The sequence below is a fragment of the Pelophylax lessonae genome (assembly GCF_965119305.1).
Source record: "Pelophylax lessonae genome assembly, chromosome: 13".
Classification (NCBI taxonomy): Eukaryota; Metazoa; Chordata; class Amphibia; order Anura; family Ranidae; genus Pelophylax; species Pelophylax lessonae.
In genome coordinates this window covers 190,515,108-190,540,273 of record NC_138780.1, presented here as the reverse complement: position 1 = coordinate 190,540,273, position 25,166 = coordinate 190,515,108, and the positions used below count along the sequence as shown (strand labels likewise).

General features: G+C 47.2%; 1 protein-coding gene across 1 annotated transcript in view; it reads left to right on the top strand.

Annotated features, from left to right (window-relative positions):
• Window positions 1–25,166, top strand: part of NRDE2 (NRDE-2, necessary for RNA interference, domain containing) — a 75,916-nt gene that overhangs the window by 8,767 nt on the left and 41,983 nt on the right. Inside the window, exons 2-5 of the mRNA XM_082242784.1 lie at window positions 1,374–1,482; window positions 13,212–13,418; window positions 16,962–17,108; window positions 22,797–23,244. Coding sequence (XP_082098910.1) covers window positions 1,374–1,482; window positions 13,212–13,418; window positions 16,962–17,108; window positions 22,797–23,244 — 911 coding nt within the window. The remainder of the gene's footprint in view (window positions 1–1,373; window positions 1,483–13,211; window positions 13,419–16,961; window positions 17,109–22,796; window positions 23,245–25,166) is intronic.

Genomic DNA, 25,166 nt, shown 5'->3' with positions numbered 1-25,166 from the left:
AGTGGCGGGGCTGAGTCCCGCTGTCTGTGTCAACTGATGTAGGGTTGGGGCTGAGTCCCCTGTCTGTGTCAATGGATGCAGTGGCGGGGCTGAATCCCGCTGTCTGTGTCAATGTATGCAGTGGCGGGGCTGAATCCCGCTGTCTGTGTCAATGGATGCAGTGGCGGGGCTGAGTCCCGCTGTCTGTGTCAATGGATGCAGTGGCGGGGCTGAGTCCCGCCGTCTTGTGTCAATGGATGCAGTGATGGGGCTGAATCTCGCTGTCTGTGTCAACGGATGCAAGGATGGGGCTGAGTCCCGCTGTCTGTGTCAGTGAAGGCAGGGGCAGAGCTGAGTTCCGCTGTCTGTTTCAATGGATGCACGGGTGGGGCTTAGTCCCGCTGTCTGTGTCAATGGATGCAGGGGCGGGGCTGAGTCCCGCTGTCTTTGTCATTAGGCCCAGTGGCGGGGCTGAGTCCCACTGTCTGTGTCAATGGATTCAGGGGCGGGGCTGAGTCCCGGTGTCTGTGTCAATAGGCGCAGTGGCGGGGCTGAGTCCTGCTGTCTGTGTCAATGGATGCAGTGGAGGGGCTGAGTCCTGCTGTCTGTGTCAACGGATGCAGTGGCGGGGCTGAGTCCCGCTGTCTGTGTCAACTGATGCAGGGTTGGGGCTGAATCTTGCTGTCTGTGTCAATGGATGAAGGGGCGGGGCTGAGTCCTGCTGTCTGTGTCAATGGATGCAGGGATGGGGCTGAGTCCCGCTGTCTGTGTCATTAGGCGCAGTGGCGGGGCTGAGTCCCGCTGTCTGCGTCAATGGATGCAGTGGAGGGGCTGAGTCCCGCTGTCTGTGTCAATGGATGCAGTGGAGGGGCTGAGTCCCGCTGTCTGTGTCAATGGATGTAGTGGAGAGAATGAGTCCCGCTGTCTGTCAATGGGCACAGCAGCGGGGCTCAGGAACAAGCATGCACAAGTGCCCCCCATGGAAAATGGTTGTTTGTGAAAAAAATGTCCATCCTGCTTCCAGGTGCTGGGGGCTCAAGCTGCCTTGATGGTCTATGGGCCACAGTGCCAGTGTGTATGGGACCCAACTATCTCTCTGGTTTATGTAAAACATGAATACAAAAATATATAAAAAATGGGGATATACAGACAGTTTTAAAACCCGAGAAGGGTTATAAAACTTCCTCTCCATCCAAAACCTGTCCTGGAGTTGGGCTTTTATGTACTCCTCGTCATCTTTGCACCCAGAATGTCAGGTGAGGGTTGTGTGAATGGCGTTCTGCAGCCGGAGCCGGACGGTGATTATGAGAGGTTGAATGACAAACAAGTTTTTGTCCCGATGTGATAAAGCTGCAGTGATGTCACAGATATTGATCCTGTCTCTTCCTCTGCAGAGCTCGACTGGCTGAGAAATGAGAGCTTTTGCTCGAAGGACGCACTGTCTCTGCATCAGCGGTCACTGCAGGCTGAGCCGTCCCCTCGCCTCGATTCTCCAGTTTCCAGGTACTGTCGGCTATCTGCACTCTTTTAAGAACCAAAGTTGTGCAAGAAAATGTCTAATAGAAGAAATGTGCGTGTCACTCAGAGAAGCCAATCTACTCCCTTCAGATTTCTAAACTTTGCTAGAATAGTTATTTTAATGGCTGTGAACAGCTATTGTGTTCCCTAGACACCCCCCCCCCCCCCCTTCATCACAACATGCCAATTACATTTTTAAATAAAACATGACCTACAGTATCTCGCAAAAGTGAGTACACCCCTTACATTTTTGCAAATATTTTATTCTATCGTTTCATGTGACAACACTGAAGAAATGACACTTTGCTACAATGTAAAGTAGTGAGTGTACAGCTTGTATAACAGTGTAAATTTGCTGTCCCCTCAAAATAACTTAACACACAGTCATTAATGTCTAAACCACTGGCAACAAAAGTGAGTACACCCCCAAGAGACAATGTCCAAATTGGGCTCAAAGTGTCAATATTTTGTGTGGCCACCATTATTTTCCAGCGCTGCCTTAACCCTCTTGGGCATGGAGTTTACCAGCGCTTCACAGGTTGCCACTGGAGTCCTCTTCCACTCCTCCATGACGACATCATGGAGCTGGTGGATGCTAGAGACCTTGCGCTCCTCCACCTTCTGTTTGAGGATGCCCCACAGATACTCAATAGGGTTTAGGTTTGGAGACATGCCTGACCAGTTCATAAACGTTGTCCTCAGCTTCTTTAGCAAGGCAGTGTCGTATTAGAGGTGTGTTTGGGGTTATTATCATGTTGTAATACTGCCCTGCGGCCCAGTCCCTGAAGGGAGGGGGATTATGCTTTGCTCATGTGAAGGGTGTACTCACTTTTGTGAGATACTGTATCTTATTTTAGACAAATGCAATAAAGTGCTGTGATTCCCTTTAAAATGTTACTAAACACTTGAATGTAACCATAATGCATCCGCACCCCGCAGTACACACAATCTATAAATGTGTTTTTTTTCATTAAAGTAAAACCGCTATATACCTTTTCTGACCCGCGACCTATAGCAGTCACGTGATATATAGAAGAGTCCAGCCGAGCACTGAATGTTTCTGTAGGAGGTGATTTCACTCTCCTCTTCTGACGCTGACTGACCCCCGACCCTCGGTGCGGCCAGTGCTGATTGGCTGGGACATGTCACCTGACTAGCTCTGATCAAACCGGAAATGTTCTCTCCAGCAATAGAGACCAAACTGAGCATGTGCAGCCTGACTCCACACACTGGGTCTACTTGTGTGGCCAGGAATCTGGAATATTGGGTTAACCAGCTAAAAGCGCATATTGTAACGGATTGACCCAAGCAAGAAATCTTGGTTTCCTTCTTTACCCTGTCGTCAGCTGTAGCTTACATTGCGGACACCTCAGCTGAGTCTATTAAGTTGACAGCTAGGTCAGCGGCACTATCTTAATTAAGCCAGAAGAGCTCTTTGTTTGAAGACTTGGCTGGAGGAATCCACATCCAAGAGTAAGCCTTGCAGAATTCCTTTTACAGGAGACCTGTTGTTTGGCCCAGAACTAGATTCCATACTGGATAGAACAGCGGATAGGAAAAGGGCATTTCCGGTCAAAAAGAAGAAGCCGCCTCCCAGGCGTCTTTTTCGCCCTCAAAGATCACAAGATCAGGAGGGCAGGCCTCAATCAAAGAGACGGAACTGGTCCTCACAAAAAGCAAAGGACTACTCCTTTTCCATCCTCCTACGCAGACCAGCAAGATCCAATGACTGGCCACTTTCTGTGGGAAGAAGACTTCTAAGTTTTCTCCCTCCGTGGCAAAAGATAACCTCAAGCCAATACATTTTGACAATGCTTTCCCAGGGGTACAAGATAGAATTCTCAAATCTTTCCCCAGAAAGGTTTCTAATCACAAATCTTCCGATAGATCCTACCAAGGCTCTGGCCATGAAGACCCTTATAAAGCATCTGACGCAACAGAACATGGTAGTTCCAGAAGAATATCAGCAATGTTTCTACTCGCATGTCTTTCTGGTAAAGAAACCTTCCGGAATCTTTCGTCTAATCCTCAATTTCAAGCTCCTGAACAGGTCAGTGCGTTACAGAAGATTCCGTATGGAATTGATTTTTACAGTCCGGAATCTGTTAACTAAAGAATGCTTTATGGCAGTGGTCCTCAACTCCGGTCCTCAGGGCCCACTAACAGGCCAGATTTTAAGTATTACCTTGGGGAGATGCAGACTAGAGTACTGCAATCACTGAGCAGCAAATGATATCACCTGGGATGTATTTCAGTTATCTTGCAAATCTGGCCTGTTAGTAGGCCCTGTAGGCCAGGGTTGAGGACCACTGCTTTATGGCATCAATAGATCTCAGGGACGCTTACCTTCACTTGCCCATCAGCATTCAGTCTCAGAAATATTTGAGACTAGCGGTGAACATGGGGAATCAAATTCTTCATTTGCAATTTGGAGCACTTCCTTTCGGCCTTTCCTCTGCGCCGCAAATTTTCACGAAGGTGATGGCCGAGGCTCTGACTCCACTTCGTCTACGTGGAATTGCAGTAATCCCGTACTTAAGAGGACCTCCTTCTTTTTGCCCCTTTGATAGAGAAACTGCTGAAGGATCTGGGAAAAGCTTGCAGCCATTTGGAGTCTTTGGGCTGGATCCTAAACATCCAGAAGTCAAACTTGGAGCCAGATCAAGTGGTACAATTTGTGAGTTACAAAATTTGTTCAGTGGAGCAAAGGATCTTCTTGCCAGAAGAAAAGAACAAGGTCAAAGCGGTAGTTACTATGTTACAGACCAATCAACCCTGATCAATCAGGAATGTTATGTCGGCCCTGGGAGCACTGACGCCGACCATTCCAGCCATTCAGTAGGCGAGACTCCACTTCCGGCTTCTTCAAGCTTTTCTCTTACAAGCATGGAATCACAATCCAGAATCTTTGGGCAAGATAGTAAAGATTTTGACCAGGGTGAAAAAAACGCTCTGGTGGTGGAAGAAACAATCAGTCCTATCCAAGGGCCATCTGTGGTCGTCTCAAGTCGAAGGGATGCCAGTGCCTGGGGGGTGGGGTGCCCATTGGGGAAAGAATATAGCTCAGGGAACGTGGTCCCAGAAGGAGGCGGCAAGGTCCTCCCAACTAGAGAGAATGAAGGTCTGTAGCAATGGCTCTGAATTCCTTCTCACAAGACATCCAGGGTTACAATGTCCAGATTTTGTTGAACAATGCCACAACCGCGGCATACTTAAACAAGCAGCGGGGAACAAGAAGCAGAGCCTGCAGCTACTAGCCTCAAATTCTGGAATGGGCAGAAATGCATGTACTATCCTTATCAGCAGTCCACCTCAAAGGCACACTGAACAAGGTAGCAGATTTCCTGTCCAGACAAGTAACACAGGCAGCAGACTGGGCCCTAAATCCAGAGGTATTCCCTGATTATAGAGAAATGGAGGAATCCCCAGGTGGATCTTTTTGCTTCCAGAGGAAATACAAAACTTCCTCTGTTTTTCACTCTTCACCTAGGGTCAGATGCCCTGGCGCATCCCTGGGAGTTTAAACTAGGTTACGCCTTCCCACCTTTTCAGATGATTCCGAGGGTGTTAAGGAAGGTAGAAGAGGTGAAAGTTGCAGTGATTCTAGTGACCCCCTTTTGGCTGGTTCTCCACGATTCTTCATCAGTAAAACCATTTTGGCATCTTCCTCCAAGGAAGGATCTTTTATCTCAGGGCCCGGTGAACTTCCCAGATGTAGCCAAACTACTGCTGACCGCTTGGTATCTGAAGAGCAGCTGCTGAGAAATAAGGGGTTTTCAGAACCCTTGGTTCCCATCCTGCTTTCCAGTAGGAAAAAGGTCACTATGGCTTTTTACGCAAAAGCCTTGAAGGTTTTCAATTCCTGGTGTCATTTGGAAGGTCGACCCTTGGAAAACTTGTCCTCAATTCTAGAGTTTTTGCAGGCTGGCGCAGAAAAGGGCTTGCAATTAGTACTCTTAAAGTTCAGGTGTCGGCTTTAGGAGTTTTCTTGGAAAGATCTATAGCCTCGGAGCCTTTGGTTGCAAGATTTTTTTTTAGGGCTCTGGCCAGGAAGAGGCCAGTCCAGGTGAATAGCTTTCCAAAATGGGATCTTACAGTAGTTCTTAAGGCATTGATGAAGGAACCATTTGAACCTTTTGGGTTCAATGTCACTGAAAAATGTATTTATTTATTTTATTTATTTCAGGTACTTATATAGCGCTGTCAATTTACGCAGCGCTTTACATATACATTGTGCATTCACATCAGTCCCTGCTCTCAAGGAGCTTACAATCTAAGGTCCCTAACTCGCACACTTACACAATAGGGCCAATTTTTTTTTTTTTTTTTTTTTATACAGGATCCAATTAACCTACCAGCATGTCTTTGGAGTGTGGGAGGAAACCGGGGTACCCGAAGGAAACCCATACAGGCACAGGGAGAACATGCAAACTCCAGGCAGGTAGTGTCGTGGTTGGGATGCGAACCAGCGACCCTCTTGCTGCTAGGTGAAAGTGCTAACCACTACACCACTGTGCCGCCCTATGGCAGTAAAGACGTTTTTTCTAGGATCAATGAGCTTAACGCTCTGTCGTTAGGAGAACCTTTTTCTTTCCATTTTTTTTCGGATAGGATCGTCTTCAAAACAAATTAAAATTTTTTTTCCCAAAGGTGGCTTCGACCCGAAACCGTTCTCAAGACATTGTCCTACCAGCTTTCTGTTCAGATCCCTCCGGGGATAAAGAGAGACTTTTTTCACAGTTTAGATGTAAAGGGGAACCCTTTTGTTTTATCTGGATGTAACAAAAGGGTTCAGGTCATCCGGCTCTTTGTTCTTTTTGCTGGTAACAAAAAAAGGTCACTGGTCATCTAAAGGATCGATAGCCGGGTGGCTCAGATCGGTAATCTCAGAAGCTTTATATCCCCATATGAAACTTTCCACTCCTTTGGGGATCAGGGCACATCCTACTAGAGCTCTTGCAACCTCCTGGGCTGAGAGAGTTGGTGCTGAGCAGATTTGCAAGGCAGCCACGTGGTCGAGTTTTCTGACGTTTGCTCGTCATTCCAGATTGGACCTTTTGTCAGCCAGCGATCAGGCCTTTGGCAGAAAGGTCCTGCAAGCTGCTGTCCCTCCCTAATGGGGTAAGTCTCGGTTATTTTCTCAGTATGCATCGCATACTAGCTCATTATGCAATACTTACCTTAGAACGAGCCCCCGCCATGCCGCCCGCCTACCTGTATGACGGGCGACATGTCCAGTCGCCCGTCTTCCGGGATCGCGGCATCCGGCCATCTGATTGGCCGGACCCGCGGTGACGTCACTCCTGCGCACGCGCGCGGGAACCGACGGTCACTGCACGGGGCTCTGAAGGAACGGCACCAGCGGCCGTTCCTTCAGAGCGCATGTGCCAGTGATGTGACTGGCTGCATGTAAGGTAAATATCTCCTAAACGGTGCATGTTTAGTAGATATTTACAGTACCTATAGGTAAGCCTTATCATAGGCTTACCGATGGGTAAAAGTTGCAGAGGAGTGTTTACTTCCTCTTTAACTGTAACTTGTTTTCCAAGAGTCTTTCAGGACAGCAGTGACCCGCACTAATGTTATGTAGTTTCTGTGATTAACAATGACGTGTTTGTGTTCCAGCCTGGGCTGGAGGTACTCTACTACGACAAAAAAAGGAAAGAACATGTATAGGACTTTAAAGGTTTCCACCAACAATCCCATGAAGGAAGAAAAAAGAGTACTCGATGTAATAAAAAATAGAAAATGTATTATAACAACCTGATAAAAAAAATTTAAAACCATATCATAGGAAGTAGTGTAGTAAAAAATGTGCGGCATCTCCACGTAAAGGGGTAAGTATGGTTGTGCAAAAGAACCGGTTACATGCCCATTATATGCAGAGAACTAGTTCATGGAATCACAGACTCTGCGATGATCTCGGATATCCCGGCCAAACAGGAATCTTATGTGCCAATTGATCACGACGCGTTTCGCTTAGCGTCTTCAGGGGATCCTATTGGTACTGGAAGATGCAGCATAATTACTATACAGTTCAAAATACATCCATTTCCACATCATTGGTACATCACGTTACATTTTTCAATAAACGTATCATGAATTCCAGAGCAAAAACCATAATATACAAGCATAAATATTCGAGTACTCACAGGTACCTAGCCAAACCCAGAGGGAGAATATGAAGCACCCAAGCCAGCAGCGTGGCACAGGGGGAGATCACGCGCAAAGCAGCTCTGAGAGGAGCGTACACCAGACACCATACAGCCAGAACAGAGATGTCCTGCCCTGGAGCCAGAAAAACCTGACAAATAAAATATAATGTAGGTATGGGTCAGTGTGTATTGATAAATTATTCCAAATGGAGGCATTTTCCCGTAAATCCGAGGGGAAATACAGCCACTCACGTTGGACAGAATGATGACCATATGATAAAAGGTCAGTCTCTATGAATTCTATGAATATAAGTTAATTCAGGACTCACTTGAAAAAATAGCCGCAAATGTATAAACTCCAAATTTTACAGCCAAAGTGGCATTAGGACCGTCCCTCCATTCCTGAAGGTAACTTGTGTGCCAATTTCCCTCTAGGGGAATATCGTGCAGAGACTGAATATGAAGAGCCACCCCTCCATGACTGTGCCGATCCTGACCATGAGGGGGCCCCACCAAGTGGGAAGCTGGTGAGATGTCCACTTGGATCGTCTCCATGCATCCCCTATATATAATGATATATATATATATATATATATATATATATATATATATATATATATATATAAATGTAATGGGGAGAGAAGATGGCTGCCAAGGATAATGCTTCTCCCCGTCGTAACTAGCGGCGGGATCGTGGGCGGGTATGTCTCCGGGCATGCATGGCAAAGGCCAAAGTCCGCGGCCGAGCATGACCGGAAATGGTGGGGCGGGACATTAATTCGCTCCCTGTGTCACTTCCGGTTAGGATCAGTCGATACTGGAAGTGGTATGCGCCACTTCGCGCAAAGCTCCCCGCTGAGTGCCACAGAAGGGGGACCCGGAGCATAACGGTCCTGTCCTGCCAAGGACTGCAAACCGACTCCCATCTGTCAACACCAACACACACCACACAGCGGCCCCTCCCAGACCCCAGCCAGGGCGAGAGGGAGAACAGAAAACAAAAAACAAGAATCAAACAACGGATCCCAAGCAAAAATATAAACAAACTCAAACACAAAAACTAAGACAAAAACAATAACAAACAAATCCAAAAAAACCCCACCAAAACAAAGAACAAAAACTAAAAAACCCCACGTACACTTGGGCAGGAAAGATCTGCTGCCCTGCCAACAAACTACACGTGAGAAGGGGATGCAATCCTCATACCCTCTGGCTAAAAAAAAAAAAGAAAAATCTCCATCTGTAGACTGCTGCACGGAAACCCCCCTCCCAATACCCCCCTGCCGGATCCCTGGGTACCCCACATCTCCAACGAGAGGGGAGAGGGTTGTACCAAAAAAACATAATATCCATACAGGGTTTTAGCCCTGCAGTTATTTGCAAAATATCTTGCACAAATTATCATGTGTATCAAATAGAAAACAGAAAACAAAGCAAAAAAACAGAGACCAGATGCAGCAAGACAGTGGCTATTTTTCTATCTCTCTTTCCTCTTTCTGAATCCAGGGATGTCAGAATATCAGATCCTGGTGTGAGTGGATTCCATAAAAGCGATTACAGATACAGGTCCTCTCATTTTGATGTAGGCGGAGTTAGTTATTGTAGGAAGGGTTTATAGCTAACGCATTCATTCAAACCCGGGGATCTCGTGGCTTGTAAGGTGACTATCCATTTAGTTTCTAATCTAAGTGTAACGGAACCTCAACCCACACTGTACTTGTGGGCTTCCGTCAGTATACGGCTTCCTCCAGTCTGAACATAGATATTCCAGCGGCCCTACATACAAAACTAGCCGACAACTTAGCTTGTATGTGTCTGAAAGCAACTAACTCTTTATTGAACAAGAAATAGACTTTTATACGCTTGAGAAGTATGTCAGTCACTACATGAGCAATGACCCGAATATTTACCCAAAACATTACACAATGGTTAGATAACGAGGTACAGCTGATTTATGGCTAATCCCATCTAGACAAGGTTATCATTCACATGGTAATTAACTCCGCGCACTTAACCCAACCTGGATGACGAAGACTGCCCGGCAACAAAGCTAAAACAAAATACAAAATGACACATTATCCCAAGTATAAAAACAGAACACCTTATTATACAGACAATGGCAAGAGACCCCAGTATCAGTCTGTCCGTCTCCTACATTGAAGTACATGGAATACACATCAAAGCAATGCTTTGATTATTTAGGAGTCCCAGACTTCATGGCAACAGTCTACAACAGTCTATAGGTCTCATTGTAAAGTGGGATTAAATCCTTCATAGTTCTTGAGATGTATTGTTGATAATTATTACTGTCCCATTTGAGTAATCCAAACCATATGCTGTGTCCATTAAAGCGAAGTTCCACCCTCAAAATGAACTTTTCCCGTCCGCTTGCTCTAAATATCCTGAAAAAGAATTAGATAATTAAACTTTTTTTTTTTTTTTATTCACTTACCTTGTTTTTAAAGAAAATATACTTACCTTACTTCCTCTTCTTCCCTCTGCGGCCTGCGCCGTCACTTACTCCTTGCATTGACTCCTGGGAGATTAGCATGATCGATCCCAGGAGTCAATGCGCCTGATCCGGCCCTGTTCGTCACTTGCTGTGCAAGGATGACGCGCCTGCACCGGAAGTGACGAGTGGGGCCGGTGCAGGCATTCTGGGACTCCGATGTCACCGAGGACACCGAAGAGGACACTCCGGCTTCAGCTGCCCACACCTGAGATGGCAGTACTGGACAAGACATTTTTAAGGTAAGTATTTCTTCTAAAAGTTAAGTGAAACAGGGGACAGTTCAGAGGCTATCGTTGCTTAAATGCACTAGCCCTGACTGTCCCGGGGGTATTTTTATCTAAAATTTTTTTTTCCAGGGTGGAACTCCGCTTTAAATCCATAATTTTCTTGGTCACCCTGTGCCCCTAATAGACACAAGGGTGACTTACACACAAGAGGGGCCTAGGGAGAGAGGGATTTCCCAACCTCTCTAAGGTAAGCTGTTTTCCACGGGCCCCCCAACCAAAGGGACTCCCGTCAAAGGGACTCCCGAGTTAGGAGGGGGGGGATATTGACCCCCATCAGATGCAGGGACATGTTTCAGTGCAAAAAATTCCATTACCAATAAATCAAAATTCTAATGTAGTCCACATGCCTGTTAATGACTGACTCCAGTTTCCCATTTCTGATCAGATACACCCGATCCCGTATTTGCTTCCAAAAAGGTTTCTGGGTTTTCCAACATAGAATGCATTGCATTTACATGTCATGATGTATACCACCCCTATTGTCTGACAGTCTATACACTATTGGGTAATCCATGCTGAGCCGTTAGGTAAAGTTTATGTATCTATCTGATTTCACCCATTCACAGAACTCACATTTCCCACATGGGAAAATGCCCCTTCTTTTTGGCCCATTGTTTGACAAAGTGGAGCTTTTTTGAAGATGGCTCCTTGTAAGACAATCTCCAAGGGGTTTCGCCTTTTTATAAGTGACTGTTGGTTTTCTGAATGGGTGATATTAGATAAATATATAACTTTACCTAATGGCTCAACATGGACCCCCCCCCCCCCCCCAATACTGTATAGACTGTCAGACAATAGGGGTAGTATTCCTGGGTCACCTGATCGCTATGATAGCCTCTGATTGGCTGTTTTTTTCTTCCTCTGTGAATAGAGGAGAGAGATGCTTACACAAAAAGTGTGTAAAAAAATAATATACAAAAAAATACCTAGATCAGGGTTTGATCTAGGTCAGTGCTAGGGGGTTAGTGTCTGGGTCAAGGTCAAGGTCAGGGTCAGTTTTTTTTTTTATTTTTTTACTATTTTGGGCAAGTTTTCCTTTGATAATAATAGATATCCATTACCATTTACCATTTAATAGTCATGTAGACAGTCTGTCTACATTGCAGGTAGCCATGTCTACATGACTATTTTGTATTTTAATATCAGCCCATATTTACAGACATAGATTCCAAACAGTTCCTGGTGAGTGGTCCATGAGCTACGAAACGCGTAGAGCCTATGAATAAAAGATTTAACACTTGGAGACTGACGACACGTTTGTGACTGAGTCACTTTGGTTGGGGGCTTGTGGAACCCAGATTGCTTTAGGGAGGTTGGGAGACTACTTGTCCAGCTTCCCCAGCCCCTCTTATGTGTATGTCACCCTGTGTCTATTAGGGGCACAGGGTGACCAAGAACCCCAGTCGGGTCTGCACTAATCAGACCCGCTGTACAACCACACTGGACTCAGCCTTTTGTGTTACCCCGGCTGTCCTTGGTTCTAAATGTGTGCTTTGTGTTGAAAGAGTGAAGGGCTCTTTCACTTGGGACAGTAATATTTCTGAACAGTGTCCCTCCGGAAATATATAAAGATTTATTGCAGATTGCCAGGATATTGCAGAAGGGTTTCATAGACCCTTGCTAGTGGGGTGGGGTTTGTTATTGTTGAATACCTGCATTCCATTGTTCTATTGTTCCTGTCTGCCTTGAGTAAGCTTATTATGGGATGTGTATGTGTGTGTGGATTGGCTCTAAGGGGGGAGGGGTTGTCCCAGAGTGTATATCTCTTTGTGCTTTGTGTTTCAATAAACAGTTTGATACTGGTTCACTCCGAAACTTGTACTGCAGAGTTCTTGGGGTAACTATAGCCAGATTCACGGATCCCGTGTTCCAGAGCTTAGGAAGCAGATTCTTGGTGGAGATACCCAGTCGGGGTGTCCAGATTCCGTCACAACGTTTTATGATATTTATTATGAATGACATGGTTATTTATTACGATATGTATTTATATGAACTCATTTACTTTATGTCCTGTTCTCCTCCATTTGTTTTCTGTCAATATTTATTAATTGTATCTGTATTTTACATTACTGTGCCAATCCTGATATTTTCATTAAATTATATAAATTATTTACCATTTTGTGACTTTTGACATTTTAGTATAGTGACTGACCTCACTTAAAGTCCCACGACGCTGCTTTTATTCTCGTATATCCACGAGGGATGGAGGTCAGCCACTGCATACATCTCAGATCATTCTCTTTTCTGTCTTTTTATACCGCCTCCATCTGGCGAGACCGCCCAGCCCCAGCAAGCCCTGATGAAGCATTGTTATGCGAAATGCGTTGGATTTTGAGGAACCATTTGTATAGTGCTTTTCATGTAACCACAATTGCTTTTGAGGAACCACTTGTATAGTGCTTTTCATTGGTATAGTTCCTTGAGGAACCACTTGTATAGGGCTTTTCAATGGTATAGTTCCTTGAGGAACCACTTGTATAGTGCTTTTCATTGGTATAGTTCCTTGTGGAACCACTTGTATAGTACTTTTCATGTATTTACACTGTTATGCATTTTATATGTAACCAAGGTTATGGTTGTGGTTTTTTAAAGAAGATAATTAATTTGAATTTTATATATAATATGGCATTTTCCTTTTCTTGCCTGTAAAGTCTGACACAATTGCCCCCCCCCCTTTTTTTTCTTATAAAATAACTATAGTTTATGATATTATTACAATGCTGATGTTTCCTTTTAAGCAGCGTCTATTCTCTCTCATAGGAGTAGTCCCTCCCCGGGATGCCAGTCCTCTGACAGCGAGGATGAGTCAGAGGCTGCAAGGAAAAAGAAGAAGAAGAAGAAAAAAAAGAAGAAAAAGAAGAAACTCAAAGAGCTGAAAAAGAGAAAGAGGAACGGCGATGGTGATGACTCGGATTCCACCTCTGAAACAAAGAAACATGATATGGAGACATCAGCCAGAGGCGCCAGGTGATAATGTTTATAGAGAATACTAATAACTTCTAGGCCCCATGCAAACAGGGCGTTTTGCAGCTGCTGTTGGGAGCCTCAGACGTTTTTTTTTTTTTTTTTTTTTTTTTTTTTTTTTTTTTTTGCAGCTTAAAAACGCCCTTCCATGTTATTCTATGGCCTCATGCACATACAGGGCTTTTAGGAGCTCCAAGTGGCATAAGCGTTTTTAAGCTGTAAAAAAACCCAGGACCAGTGGGTTCTGAAGCTGCAGCGTCAAGCTGTAAAAATGCCCGACGCTGCTAAAGGCTGATTAACAATTAACATTGCATTTACAGCGTTAAGCCACGTTATATGTTTTTTTTTTTTTTATTTGAAAATCAATGGTTCCCTATGGGAGCCCATTGATTTGAATGGAAGTCGCATCACAAGTCGGATCAGGATGATCCGACTTGTGGTGTGACTTGCGCTCTGAGGATCTTAAGGGGGAACTCCACGCCAAAATGGGAAAAAAACGACATGGGGTACCCCCCAGCTTTCAAACCAGGCCCTTCGGGTCTGGTATGGATTTCGAGGGGAGCCCCACGCCGTGGGGTCCCCCCAAGATCCATACCAGACCCTTATCCGAGCATGCAGGCCAGGGGAGGGGACGAGCGAGCGGCCCCACCCCCCTGGACCATACCAGGCCACACGCCCTAAACATGGGGGGGTGTTTTGGGGCAGGGGGAGCTCTGCACACCCCCACCCCAAAGCACCTTGCCCCCATGTTGATGAGGACAAGGGCCTCTTCCCGACAACCCTGGCCGGTGGTTGTGGGGGTCTGCGGGCAGCGGGCTTATCGGAATCTGGGGGCCCCCCAGATCCCGGACCCCATCCTATGTGAATGGGTATGGGGTACATTGTACCCCTTCCCATTCACCCCATAAAAGGCAGTGTATGTAAATAATGACAGGAGACGTTTTAAGAAGTTTATTAAAAATCTTCATCCGGTCTTCTCTGGTCTTCTTCTTCCTCTGGTCTTCTTCTTCCTCTGGTCTTCTCCCCTCTGGTCTTCTTCTTCCTCTGGTCTTCTTCTTCCTCTGGTCTTCTTCTTCCTCTGGTCTTCTTCTTCCTCTGGTCTTCTTCTTCCTCTGGTCTTCTTCTTCCTCTGGTCTTTTCTCCCCTCTGGTCCTCCTCCGACGCTGTCTCCGGTGATTATGCCGACTCCCGGTCTGTGCAGCTTGTTATATAGCCATTAGGGCCGTGGCCTGGCTATGACGTCACCCGGAGACCCCGTCCCCTTATGTCACAGGGTGGAGACAGGGAGTGCTGTGCCCAAAGGAGCAGGGGTCACCAGCTGCGACAGGCTCCAATGAAGGGATGACTGCTGTAGTAGTAGACAAGCAGAGTGTACTGCAAGGCAGGCTTCTTGGGAGTGTCCGGAGAAGGTTGCCAAAGGGTGAGACAGGAGCGAGGTCAAGTTCGGGCCAAGTAGTCAAGCATGGTCTATCAGGCAGTAGAGGAATCCGAAGGAGCAAGCCAGGGGTCATATACAGGAACAGCAGACTAGAGCAGAATAGATAAACAAGCTGTTGGTCGGAGACAAGACAGGTTGAGGGAAGCCGGGTCGGTAACAGGTAATACAAGGTAACCAAGAGCAGGAACACAGGAACTCACAGGGAAGCTGAAGATCATCCAGCAACTAATGGCTGGAGCAGGCTGGTTTAAATAGGCCACTGGGCGGCAACAATCATTACGCATTGCGTACACCCATGCGCATGTGCACTGGCGCATGAATCTTCGCCGAGAATGTCCGTTCGCGCATGCGCCGTAGCGTTAGCGAATTTCTATGCGCCATTGCGCTATTCTGCAGAGTGTTGGCAACAAATCCAGTTTGTTTATGGATAGTTCTCTGACAGTGAGGAAGCAGTGGTCTCTCTACAGTGCTCCAACATGCCCCCTTGTGCGTCCGACCTAGAGCTTTCCAGCCTGCAACCTTTATGCTCTTTGCTTGAGTGTTATTATGATGTTCTTAATACAATAACCACTTGCCGACCGCCCCACACAGATTTACTGCGGCAGGGCGGCTTGGCTGCGCATAATCACGTAGATCTAAAAAATTACAGTTTTATATCTTTATGTTTGAAGCCTGAAATGTGGCAAAAGGTCAAAGTTCAAGGGGGCCGGATACTTTCGCAAGGCACGGTGTGTGTGTATATATATGTATATGTGTGTGTGTGTGTGTGTGTGTGTGTGTGTGTATATATATATATATATATATATATATATATATATATATATATATATATATATATATAATGTGTGTGAACCTAGGCTAAATCACCACTGCTAGCACCCCCCCCCCACCCCCCCCCAAAAAAAAAATTCCCTTCCTAGAACAATTCTTGCCCCCCCCACCCTCAGGGTGTATGAGCATTATGTGTCAGCAAAAATCCTCCCCAAAAATTGGGCTAATCTGCATGCTTGCCCCCTAAGCATAAATTCCCCCTCCTCCCGGTACAAATCTACCCCTGCTAAATCCCCCCCCCCTCTCAGCACAAAATAAATCACCCCTCCTATCACAAATCCTCTACCCCTCAAATTTTCTCTCCGAATAAACATTGTCCCTCTCCCTCCCCCAAATTTCTCCTCTCAGTACAAAACCCCCTAATCATCCCTACTAGCACAAATACCCCCCCCCCCCCCAAAAAAAAAAAGTTACCTTCTCGCACAATTTCTCACCCCACTCTAACCATATAACCTTTTACAACAAACCCCTCAAATTCCCCCTCCTAGCACAAATCCTCATCCTCCATCCCCCCTCCCAACACAAGTCTCCTAGAGATGACCACTCCTAGCACATCCCCCATATTTCCCCTCCTAGAACAACTCTTAAGGCCCCTTTCACACAGTCTGCATCCGCTGATGGAGTCCATTCTGCTCAGCAGGGAATTGATCCGCCGATCCCCGCTGAGCAGGCAGATGACAGCTCCATCTCCGCTCTGTGTGCAGAGATGGAGCTTTCAGATCCCTGCTCTCCTCTATGGGGAGATCAGATGAGAATGGACAGGCGGTCCATCTGATCCCACCAGATCCGCCAGACAGATGGAAAATAGGCTTTTTATCCGTCCGGATTTCACGGATAGGATCGGGAGCGGTGGTCAGCGGAGATGTCTCCGCTGACACCTGCTGCCCAATAGGGATGCATGGAGGAGCATCCGATCAGATCTGCCTGAAAAACTGACAGGCAGATTGGATCGCCCGTGTGAATGGCCTGTAACCCTCCCACCTCACATGATACCACAGTGCCCGGGGCAGCCGTCCCTCCTGCCAACCCCTTGTCCCGGCCCTACTCCATACTGACCTAGGGGAAGACATTGAAGGAGCCTGTGCATTGCACCCAGGACTCCCTGATCTCAGGTGCAATGTTCTGCAGGCTTCATTGTTAGTAAATGCACGTGGATCATGAGATCCGTTTTGCTGCATTTACTCGTTTTTTTTGTTTTTGGGGAAGGTAGACTAACCCTTTAAGAACAGAATTTGTTCAGAGTACAAATCCAGTTTGGTAACTGTTGCTTCTTGCAGGGAGGCCCCGCAGATGTCCGCCTCTGGAGTCCGCTCCATCTGGCTGGAGGAAGCTCCGTCTGTGACGGCGGAGACATTCAGGATGGATAAGAAAGCTGACCCAGCAAACTGGGAGTACAAATCGCTGTACCGAGGAGACATAGCGAGGTGAGACCGCACACAGCGCCACTGAAGCCTGAAACTGGTTTTGCTCACCAGATAATGCGGGGGGAGGGGGTACACGTTACCCTTCATTAGTTTTCTTCATTGCCCTTCCTTTTTTACAATTATCACGGTAAAGGGTAATACAAAATGTAATACTCTGCTGACCTCCATTTGTCCATCACTTCTCACTCTGTGGCAGTTTGGTGTTGAATTGTTTTATTCTGGTACAAAGGGTTTTCATTGCTGAAATTCGGCTTCTTCTCATGGAAGTATTTTTACTGTTATTAATTATCACCGTGTAAATCTAGAATGAACTTCAGGAAGATATAAAAAGACACATTCATGCTTTTTATTTATTAATACATCATTAAATCTGACCTGGTGTCTGCTTCTTGTACTCCCTTACCCACTTTCTGACCAGCGACATACCAGTACATCGCTGGACTTCAACTGGTTATACCGAAATGGTGTTGGCTCTCTCGTAAAAGCAATCCTAGTGGCTAACTAGCTGCTGGATTGCTTTTACAAGCAGCCAGAGGGGATGTCCTATCAGCCTGTTAACATGAAAAATTAACTCTGGCAGGCCCCGCTCCCGCCTTCCAAGGGTGCTACCTACACACTGCTGTGTGTTTGTGTCAGCGGGATCATGTGAGGGGAAAGGGACACAGCTTGGGATGGGGGGCACAGGACACTAGGGGGGGGGGGAAGGCAGAGGACGCATCTTTGGGGGGAGGGGGTGATGTGAAGGGGGGCAGAGGACACTGGGGGGGGGATGTAACGCAAGCACACTACTATGTAGGGGGCCGGAGAGGACACCACTGTGGGGGGCAGAGTACATTACCATATGTGTGGGGGGGGGGGACACTGCTTTGGAGGACACAGTACATTACTTTGTATGGGAGGGGGTGATATGAAGGGGGGCAGAGGACACCACTGTGTCAGGGGGGGATGGACACTGCTTTGGGGGACAGAGTACATTACTGTGTGTGGGAGGGGGGTGATGTGAAGGGGGGCAGAGTACATTACTGTGTGTGGGAGGGGGGTAATTGGTTTCTTTGCAGAGCTGCACCAGATTTTGCTCTTTCCAGTTTTAGTAAATAAACCCCTATGTGTTCTTGATGCTCTATTTTTATTGGGGGGCTGATAGTTATCAAGCCCCCCCCCCCCCCTTTAGATCTTTGATTTCCTCCATGTTTTCTCGATTGGTCTCATCCTCTGAAAGGTTTGCCCTCACTTGTTGTAAAGTTGCTCAGAGTTACAGATCAGTTAAGAATGGAAGTTTAGTTTTGGCTAATCCCCTCTGCAGACAGCGCTCAGTCTGCTCAGTAATTGTGTGATCTCCTCCTCTCTATCGCTGCTTGAAGTGATGAACTTTTCATTTAATAAGGTGTATGGATGCCAGCAGCTGGGCTTTTAATCATCTCAGCCTCTAATGAACGCACAGACCTCCTCGAATGAGAGATTTCATTATCGCGGTCCAGCTTCCTCTCCAAGTTCTTCTACTTAATAGATTGCTATTTATTTAAAGGTATCTGACAGCGGTACGGGTCGTGCCTTTCAAGACCACCATACCATGACACCTGGACCTTAGACCGGTGGAGAGTGGGGGAGAAGATGCTGCGGGGGACCGGTCTTGCAGCAGCCAGCTGGGGATCTGCTTTTAGGGTACTGAGAAAGGGGCACCCATCCATCCACGCTGTCACCCATGGTGGTTTTCAGGCCTTTCTTGTTTCTTCAGAGAATGCAGGACTGGCGTAACTCACTTCAGGGTTCGAGCAGGGGGGGGGGGGGGGGGGTTGGAGACCCATTTTGTAATCTCAGTTCTTGGCTACTGTGGCTGGGGAAGCAACTAGTTAGGCATGATCTGTGCTTGACTAGCTGCACTGGAGGGCAGGGGAAATATTGAGGGACTAGTCACCATAAAGAGAACCCGTCACCTGCCCGCTCTATCACATATTAGGGGGCTGGTTGAACTGGTAAGTTGCCAAGCACCACAGCCCTGTTAGCCACTTTATTACCGGGCCAAAGCCCGGAGCAGCTCTCTTGTTCTTCGGAGGTGCCAGTGGACGTCCTGCCAGATGCCTCCTGCGCTTCCTGGGGTGCACATCGGGAACGCTCTGTCCTTTGGACACAGCTGATCACAGATTAAGGTAAATGACCAACCACAGAGGCCCTTTACCATGTGATCAGCTGTGTACAATCACAGCTGATCACATGTAAACCGATTCCTTTTCTTATGTCCTGTCACTGTGTGAAGAAAGGAGAGCTGATTAACGGCAAGACTGCCAAGGGCACATTTACACTGATTATCAGTGCTGTTTATCTGTGCAGCCTCATCAGGGCTTCCCCGTCAGTGCAACCTCACCAGTGCTCATCAGTTCAGCCTCATCAGGGTTTCCCCGCCAGTGCAGCCTCACCAGTGCCCATCAGTGCAGCCTCATCAGGGCTTCCCCGTCAGTGCAACCACACCAGTGCTCATCAGCTCAGCCTCATCAGGGTTTCCCCGTCAGTACAGCCTCCCCAGTGCCCATCAGTGCAGCCTCATCAGGGTTGCGCCCTCACTGCAGCCTCATCAGGGCTTCTCTGTCAGTGCAGCCTCATCAGGGCTTCCCTGTCAGTGCAGCCTCATCAGGGCTTCCCTGTCAGTGCAGCCTCATCAGGGCTTCCCTGTCAGTGCAGCCTCATCAGGGCTTCCCTGTCAGTGCAGCCTCATCAGGGCTTCCCTGTCAGTGCAGCCTCATCAGGGCTTCCCTGTCAGTGCAGCCTCATCAGGGCTTCCCTGTCAGTGCAGCCTCATCAGGGCTTCCCTGTCAGTGCAGCCTCATCAGAGCTTCCCTGTCAGTGCAGCCTCACCAGTGCCCATCAGTGCAGCCTCAGCAGGGCTTTCCCGTCAGTGCAGCCTCAGCAGGGCTTCCCCACCAGTGTAGCCTCACCAGTGCCCATCAGTTCAGCCTCATCAGGGTTTCACCGTCAGTGCAGCCTCATCAGGGCTTCCCTGTCAGTGCAGCCTCACCAGTGCCTGTCAGTGCAGCCTCACCAGTGCCCGTCAGTGCAGCTTCATCAGGGTTTTCCCATAAGTGCAGCCTCACCAGTGACCCATCAGTGCAACCTCATAAGCGCACATCAGTGAAGAAGAAAAATTACTTATTTGCAAAATTTTATACCCTAAAAAAAGAAAAACTTTTTTCAAAATTGTTGTTTTTTTTTTCCGTTTGTTTGCCAAAAATAAAAACCCAGAGGTGATTAGATACCACCAAAAGAAAGCTCCATTTGTCTCAAAAATTTTAAAAAAAGTCATATGTGTACAGCGTTGCATGACCGCGTAATTGTCTTTCAAAGTGTTTGAAAGCTAAAGGGGGTGAAAATACCCGGTATTGAAGTGGTTAAAGTATAGAGATAATACTATTTGCTGTGTAATCAACACTTTTCAGGTGCTATGATGAAAAAAATCATGTAATGCTGTTGAAAAGCTATGAACAGCTTCCTGCTGGCCCCTCCCACAGCTGTGATCTACCTGCATTGCATAGAGAAGCCTCTATGACATCACTGGGTCTAAATTAAGGTATGTATTGAAAAAAAGAAAGATTACATTTAAAAATGCCGTTAGCATGTTGATGAGGAGGATATGAAGGAATCAGGGAATGTAAAATATAAGCAGATTAAACATCAGCTTTAAAAAAAAACAAAAAAAAAGGCCCGTTATTTTAATTATATGCTAATAGTGCGTTTTAGAATTCTGTGCATTGGGGTAGATCTAATCCTTAACTTGATGATATTTACTTTGTTACTTTACTGTATCATAAACCATTGCTTATTTTTATTTTAAAATGCTGTTTCACTTTTATTTTTAATCATCTGTTACATCTCAGTGCTGCTGATTTCCACCATCCTCTTTCAGCCACTTCCCCTTTACCTACGCTCCACTGTTGGCAGCACTTTGTTGTTCTGGACCGGCTTCCTAATTGTGACAACAGCAGGCTATAAATGTCTGCCGGCATGGCCAGCCAAGGTCCCAGGTGACAATGTAGGAGCACAACTGGGAGGGGGTTGTCACCTCATCACAGGAAGTGCCATATTTTTCCTTCTATGGTTCCTTCTTCTCTCTCCTCATAAACATGCGAATAAAAAATGTAAATAGAATCTTTCCCCTTTTCATTACATGGACTCACTGGCTTCTCTATGCAATGCAGGCAGATCATGACTGGTGGGAAGGGCCGGCTGGGTGCTGTACATAGATAGCTTCCTGAAAACATCACAGCTAGTGGTGCACCGAAATTGGGCCTATCCCATTTCGGATGAAAACGGGCCTATCCCATTTCGGCCGAAAACGGGGTCCTACATGCTGAAAATGAATTGCCGCCGCAGCTTTCACTTTAACTTATATGGTGCGTGAGCGACCGAGGCCGGCTCCTGAGACCCGCTGCTTGAACCTCCTCCCCCGCCCTGTGCTAGACTGGTTGCTAGAATCACCAGCCGCCTAGCAAATAGCAACCAGTGACATCACAGTCCCCCGAGAGGAAAGCGAGGCCGAGAAGAGGACCCAGCATTCAGAGCGGAGGAGGATCTTCCTCGTCCTCCTCCGCGCCTCTCTGGCTCCACCCACCTCCTCCCTCCATCTTCATTTTCACCTCCAGTGCCAGGAGCATCTATATACAGGCTGTATACAGTGGAGGTAAAGTCTAAAATTAATAAAATGATAGCAAAAACAATTTTAAAAATCATTTGGGGGGAAAAAAAGTCATTTTTGGTTTTCGGCCAAGGGCATCCTAAATTTTCGGTTTCTGTTTCGGCCCAGAATTTTTTATTTCGGTGCATCCCTAATCACAGCCCCCTGCCCCACTACTCCCCTTATGGCGCTTTTCCACTGCATGGAACCGAACGGTTCGGCTCGCTTTTGTGCTTTTCCACCGCATGGTACGGTGTTGGAACGGTTCGGTTCGGTACGGTACAGCGGCGCTTTTCCACTACATGGAACCAAACGGTACGGCTTGCTTAAACAGTACCACCTCAGTTGTGGTTCCAAGAGGGCCGTACTGATACCATATCCCACAATCCTTTGCATGCAGCCTTGACTGTTTGTCACTACTAGCCACTGATTGGTCAGAGAATCGTTGTTATCCCACCCACTTACTTTAGTACTACTTTAGTGGAAAAGCAAACTGTACCGAACGGTTCCAACACCGTACCATGCGGTACCATGCAGTGGAAAACCGAACCGGGCCAAGCAGGGCCAAGTGGAGCCGAGCCGGTACTTGAAGTGGAAAAGTGCCATTAGAAGCCATCAGTTCTGATTCAAGCAGTGGGCTGGCTCTTGGGAGGAGTTATGCAAATATCAAAACGCGTTAATGGGTTGATATTAGTCTGGAAAAGTGGGGGATTACTAGCCAGGCTGTATTTGCATGCAGACCGTCCACATGTGATGCTGAGCCTCCATGATTGAAGGGACAGAAATCCAATGAATGGTAGGAGTTGGCCAAGGACAGTTAGTGCTGGACGTCCTCCAGCCAGGAAACAAGGCGGGGCTCTATCTGACTTGCTGCAGTTTCTAATGCACATTGTTAGAAGCTCACAGTTTGCAGTAAAATCAGAGGAAGCCGTTTCAGTCCAGGAGAGGAGGCGGTACAACTGCACAAGACTGAAGGGAAGGACGATGACTCATCTTTAACCCCTATTGGTGTGTTCTCTTCCCAGATACAAGCGGAAAGGTCATTCCTGCCTGGGGATTGACCCTAAAAGGCAGCAGATTGTATGGGAAGATGCCCCTGAGAAGAAGCCATCTCACAAGAAACCAGAGCGATACTACAGCAGGAGCGCAGTACAGACGCTCAGGATGCGGGCAGAGCACGTGGCATGCAATAAGGACACTACGGACGCACCATCTGCTGGCTTCATTCCGGTGACGGACTATAACCCAGATACCTCCTCCGCCTCTGCCGCCCACACCAGCTGGGTGAATCCTCTGGGTGTCTATGACGACTCCACCTCGATGTGGCTACAAGGCAAAGGAGGCCCGGAGGACAAGACTCCGCCAGCCGCTCCCAGAGACACTGAACTGCTGGGGAAGGTGGAGGATTATAATCGGAGGATCCGAGAGAACCCCGGAGATATCCAGACATGGATGGATTTCGTCTCATTTCAGGTATTTCTCATAAATTCTGCTGCTTCTGCATCTCGTCTGGGTGCTCAACCTGTGGCCCTCCTGCTGTTGAGGAACTACAAGTCCCATGAGACATTGCAAGGCTGTCAGTTAAACAAGCATGACTGCCGAAGGCAGAGGCGTGATGGGACTTGTAGTTCTGCAACAGCTGGAGGGCCACAGGTTGAGCACAGAGGAACCAAACAGTTAGGCCTCATGCACACGGGACGTTATAAAAACGCCAGTAGCTTTGTAGTGAGATTTTTTAGCTCTTTTTTAGCTTTTTTGCATTGGCGCTTTTCAGCGTTTTTAGCGTTTTTTTTTGGCCGTTAGCGTTTCTTTTTTTTTTTTTTTTTTTAGCTAAAAATCACCTCTCTGCTATATTAGTAACTCAGACTTTCCCACAATGCAATGCTTGCCAGAATTGCATCGCATGGGTGTTCACACTCATGCGATAAGATTTAGGTGGGGGGAAAAAAGGGTCCTGCAACATTTTGGTGCAAATGTGGACCTTTTTTTTTCTCTGCATCAAAATCGCATCGCATAGGTGTTAACACCCATGTGATGCGATTCTGTCACTGCATTTTGCAATCTGTTGCGGGGTGTCATTCATGGAACATTAAGCCCCCGTTCACATCAGGCAGATTTGACATGCCAAATCAGAGCCTATTGCCGGCAACGCCAATGTCCAAATTGGTGCAGCCCTGACTTTGCGGTGCCGCACCGATTCCCAAAAGGGCGATTTCAATACACATCTGTACGGGTTCATGCACAGATGTGTATTGAAATAGCCCCCAAAGTCGCACTGACATGCGAGTTCAGCTGAATGATTTCAAACCCCGCCCCCAGTGTGACCCGGTGCTGTTGCCGGCAATAGGCTTTGATTTGACATGACAAATCGCATGCCAAATCGGGACAATGTCAACCGGGCTTCGTCTTCCATGACCGATACCCCGAAACAGATTGCAAAATGCAGTGCGCTTGCCAGAATTGCATCGCATGTGTGTTTACACCCATGCAATGCAATTAGGTGTGGAAGAAAAAAAGGGTCCTACAACATATTTACTAAATATATGGCTCAAATGGCATCGCACAGACTTCACATGTGATGTGCACAGGAATGCGGTGTGTTTTTGGTGCAAATCACATGCGGTGTTCAGCATGCACCAGTGTGACCCCAGGCTATGTTCCATCAACGACACCTCCAAACACAATCCAGGCTTAAAAAAAGCAATGGAATAAAAAACGTCAAACGCTAGTTAGCAGCGTATTTTGGCGTTTATCAGCTGTACTGACAATAGAGCATTTTTACAGCTGAAAAATGCCACTCAAAGCCCACTAGTTTTCGTTTTTTTTTTTTTTACAGCCAGAAAACGCCCCTGCCAAAAACTGCTGATAACAGCCTGTGTGTGCATGAAAACATAGGAGAACATGCTGGGGAGACATAGGAGAACATGCCTGGGGAGACATAGGAGAACATGCCGGGGAGACATGGGAGAACCTGCTGGGGAGACATAGGAGAACCTGCCGGGGAGACATAGGAGAACCTGCTGGGGAGACATAGGAGAACCTGCCGGGGAGACATAGGCGAACATTCCGGGGAGACATAGGCGAACATTCCGGGGAGACATAGGGGAACATGCCGGGGAGACATATGGGAACATGCCGGGGAGACATAGGGGAACATGCCGGGGAGACATTGGGGAACATGCCGGGGAGACCTAGGGGAACATGGTGGGGAGACATAGGAGAACATGCAGGGGAGACCTAGGAGAACATGCCGGGGAGACCTAGGAGAACATGCCGGGGAGACCTAGGAGAACATGGTGGGGAGACATAGGAGAACATGGTGGGGAGACCTAGGGGAACATGCCGGGGAGACCTAGGGGAACATGCCGGGGAGACCTAGGAGAACATGCCGGGGG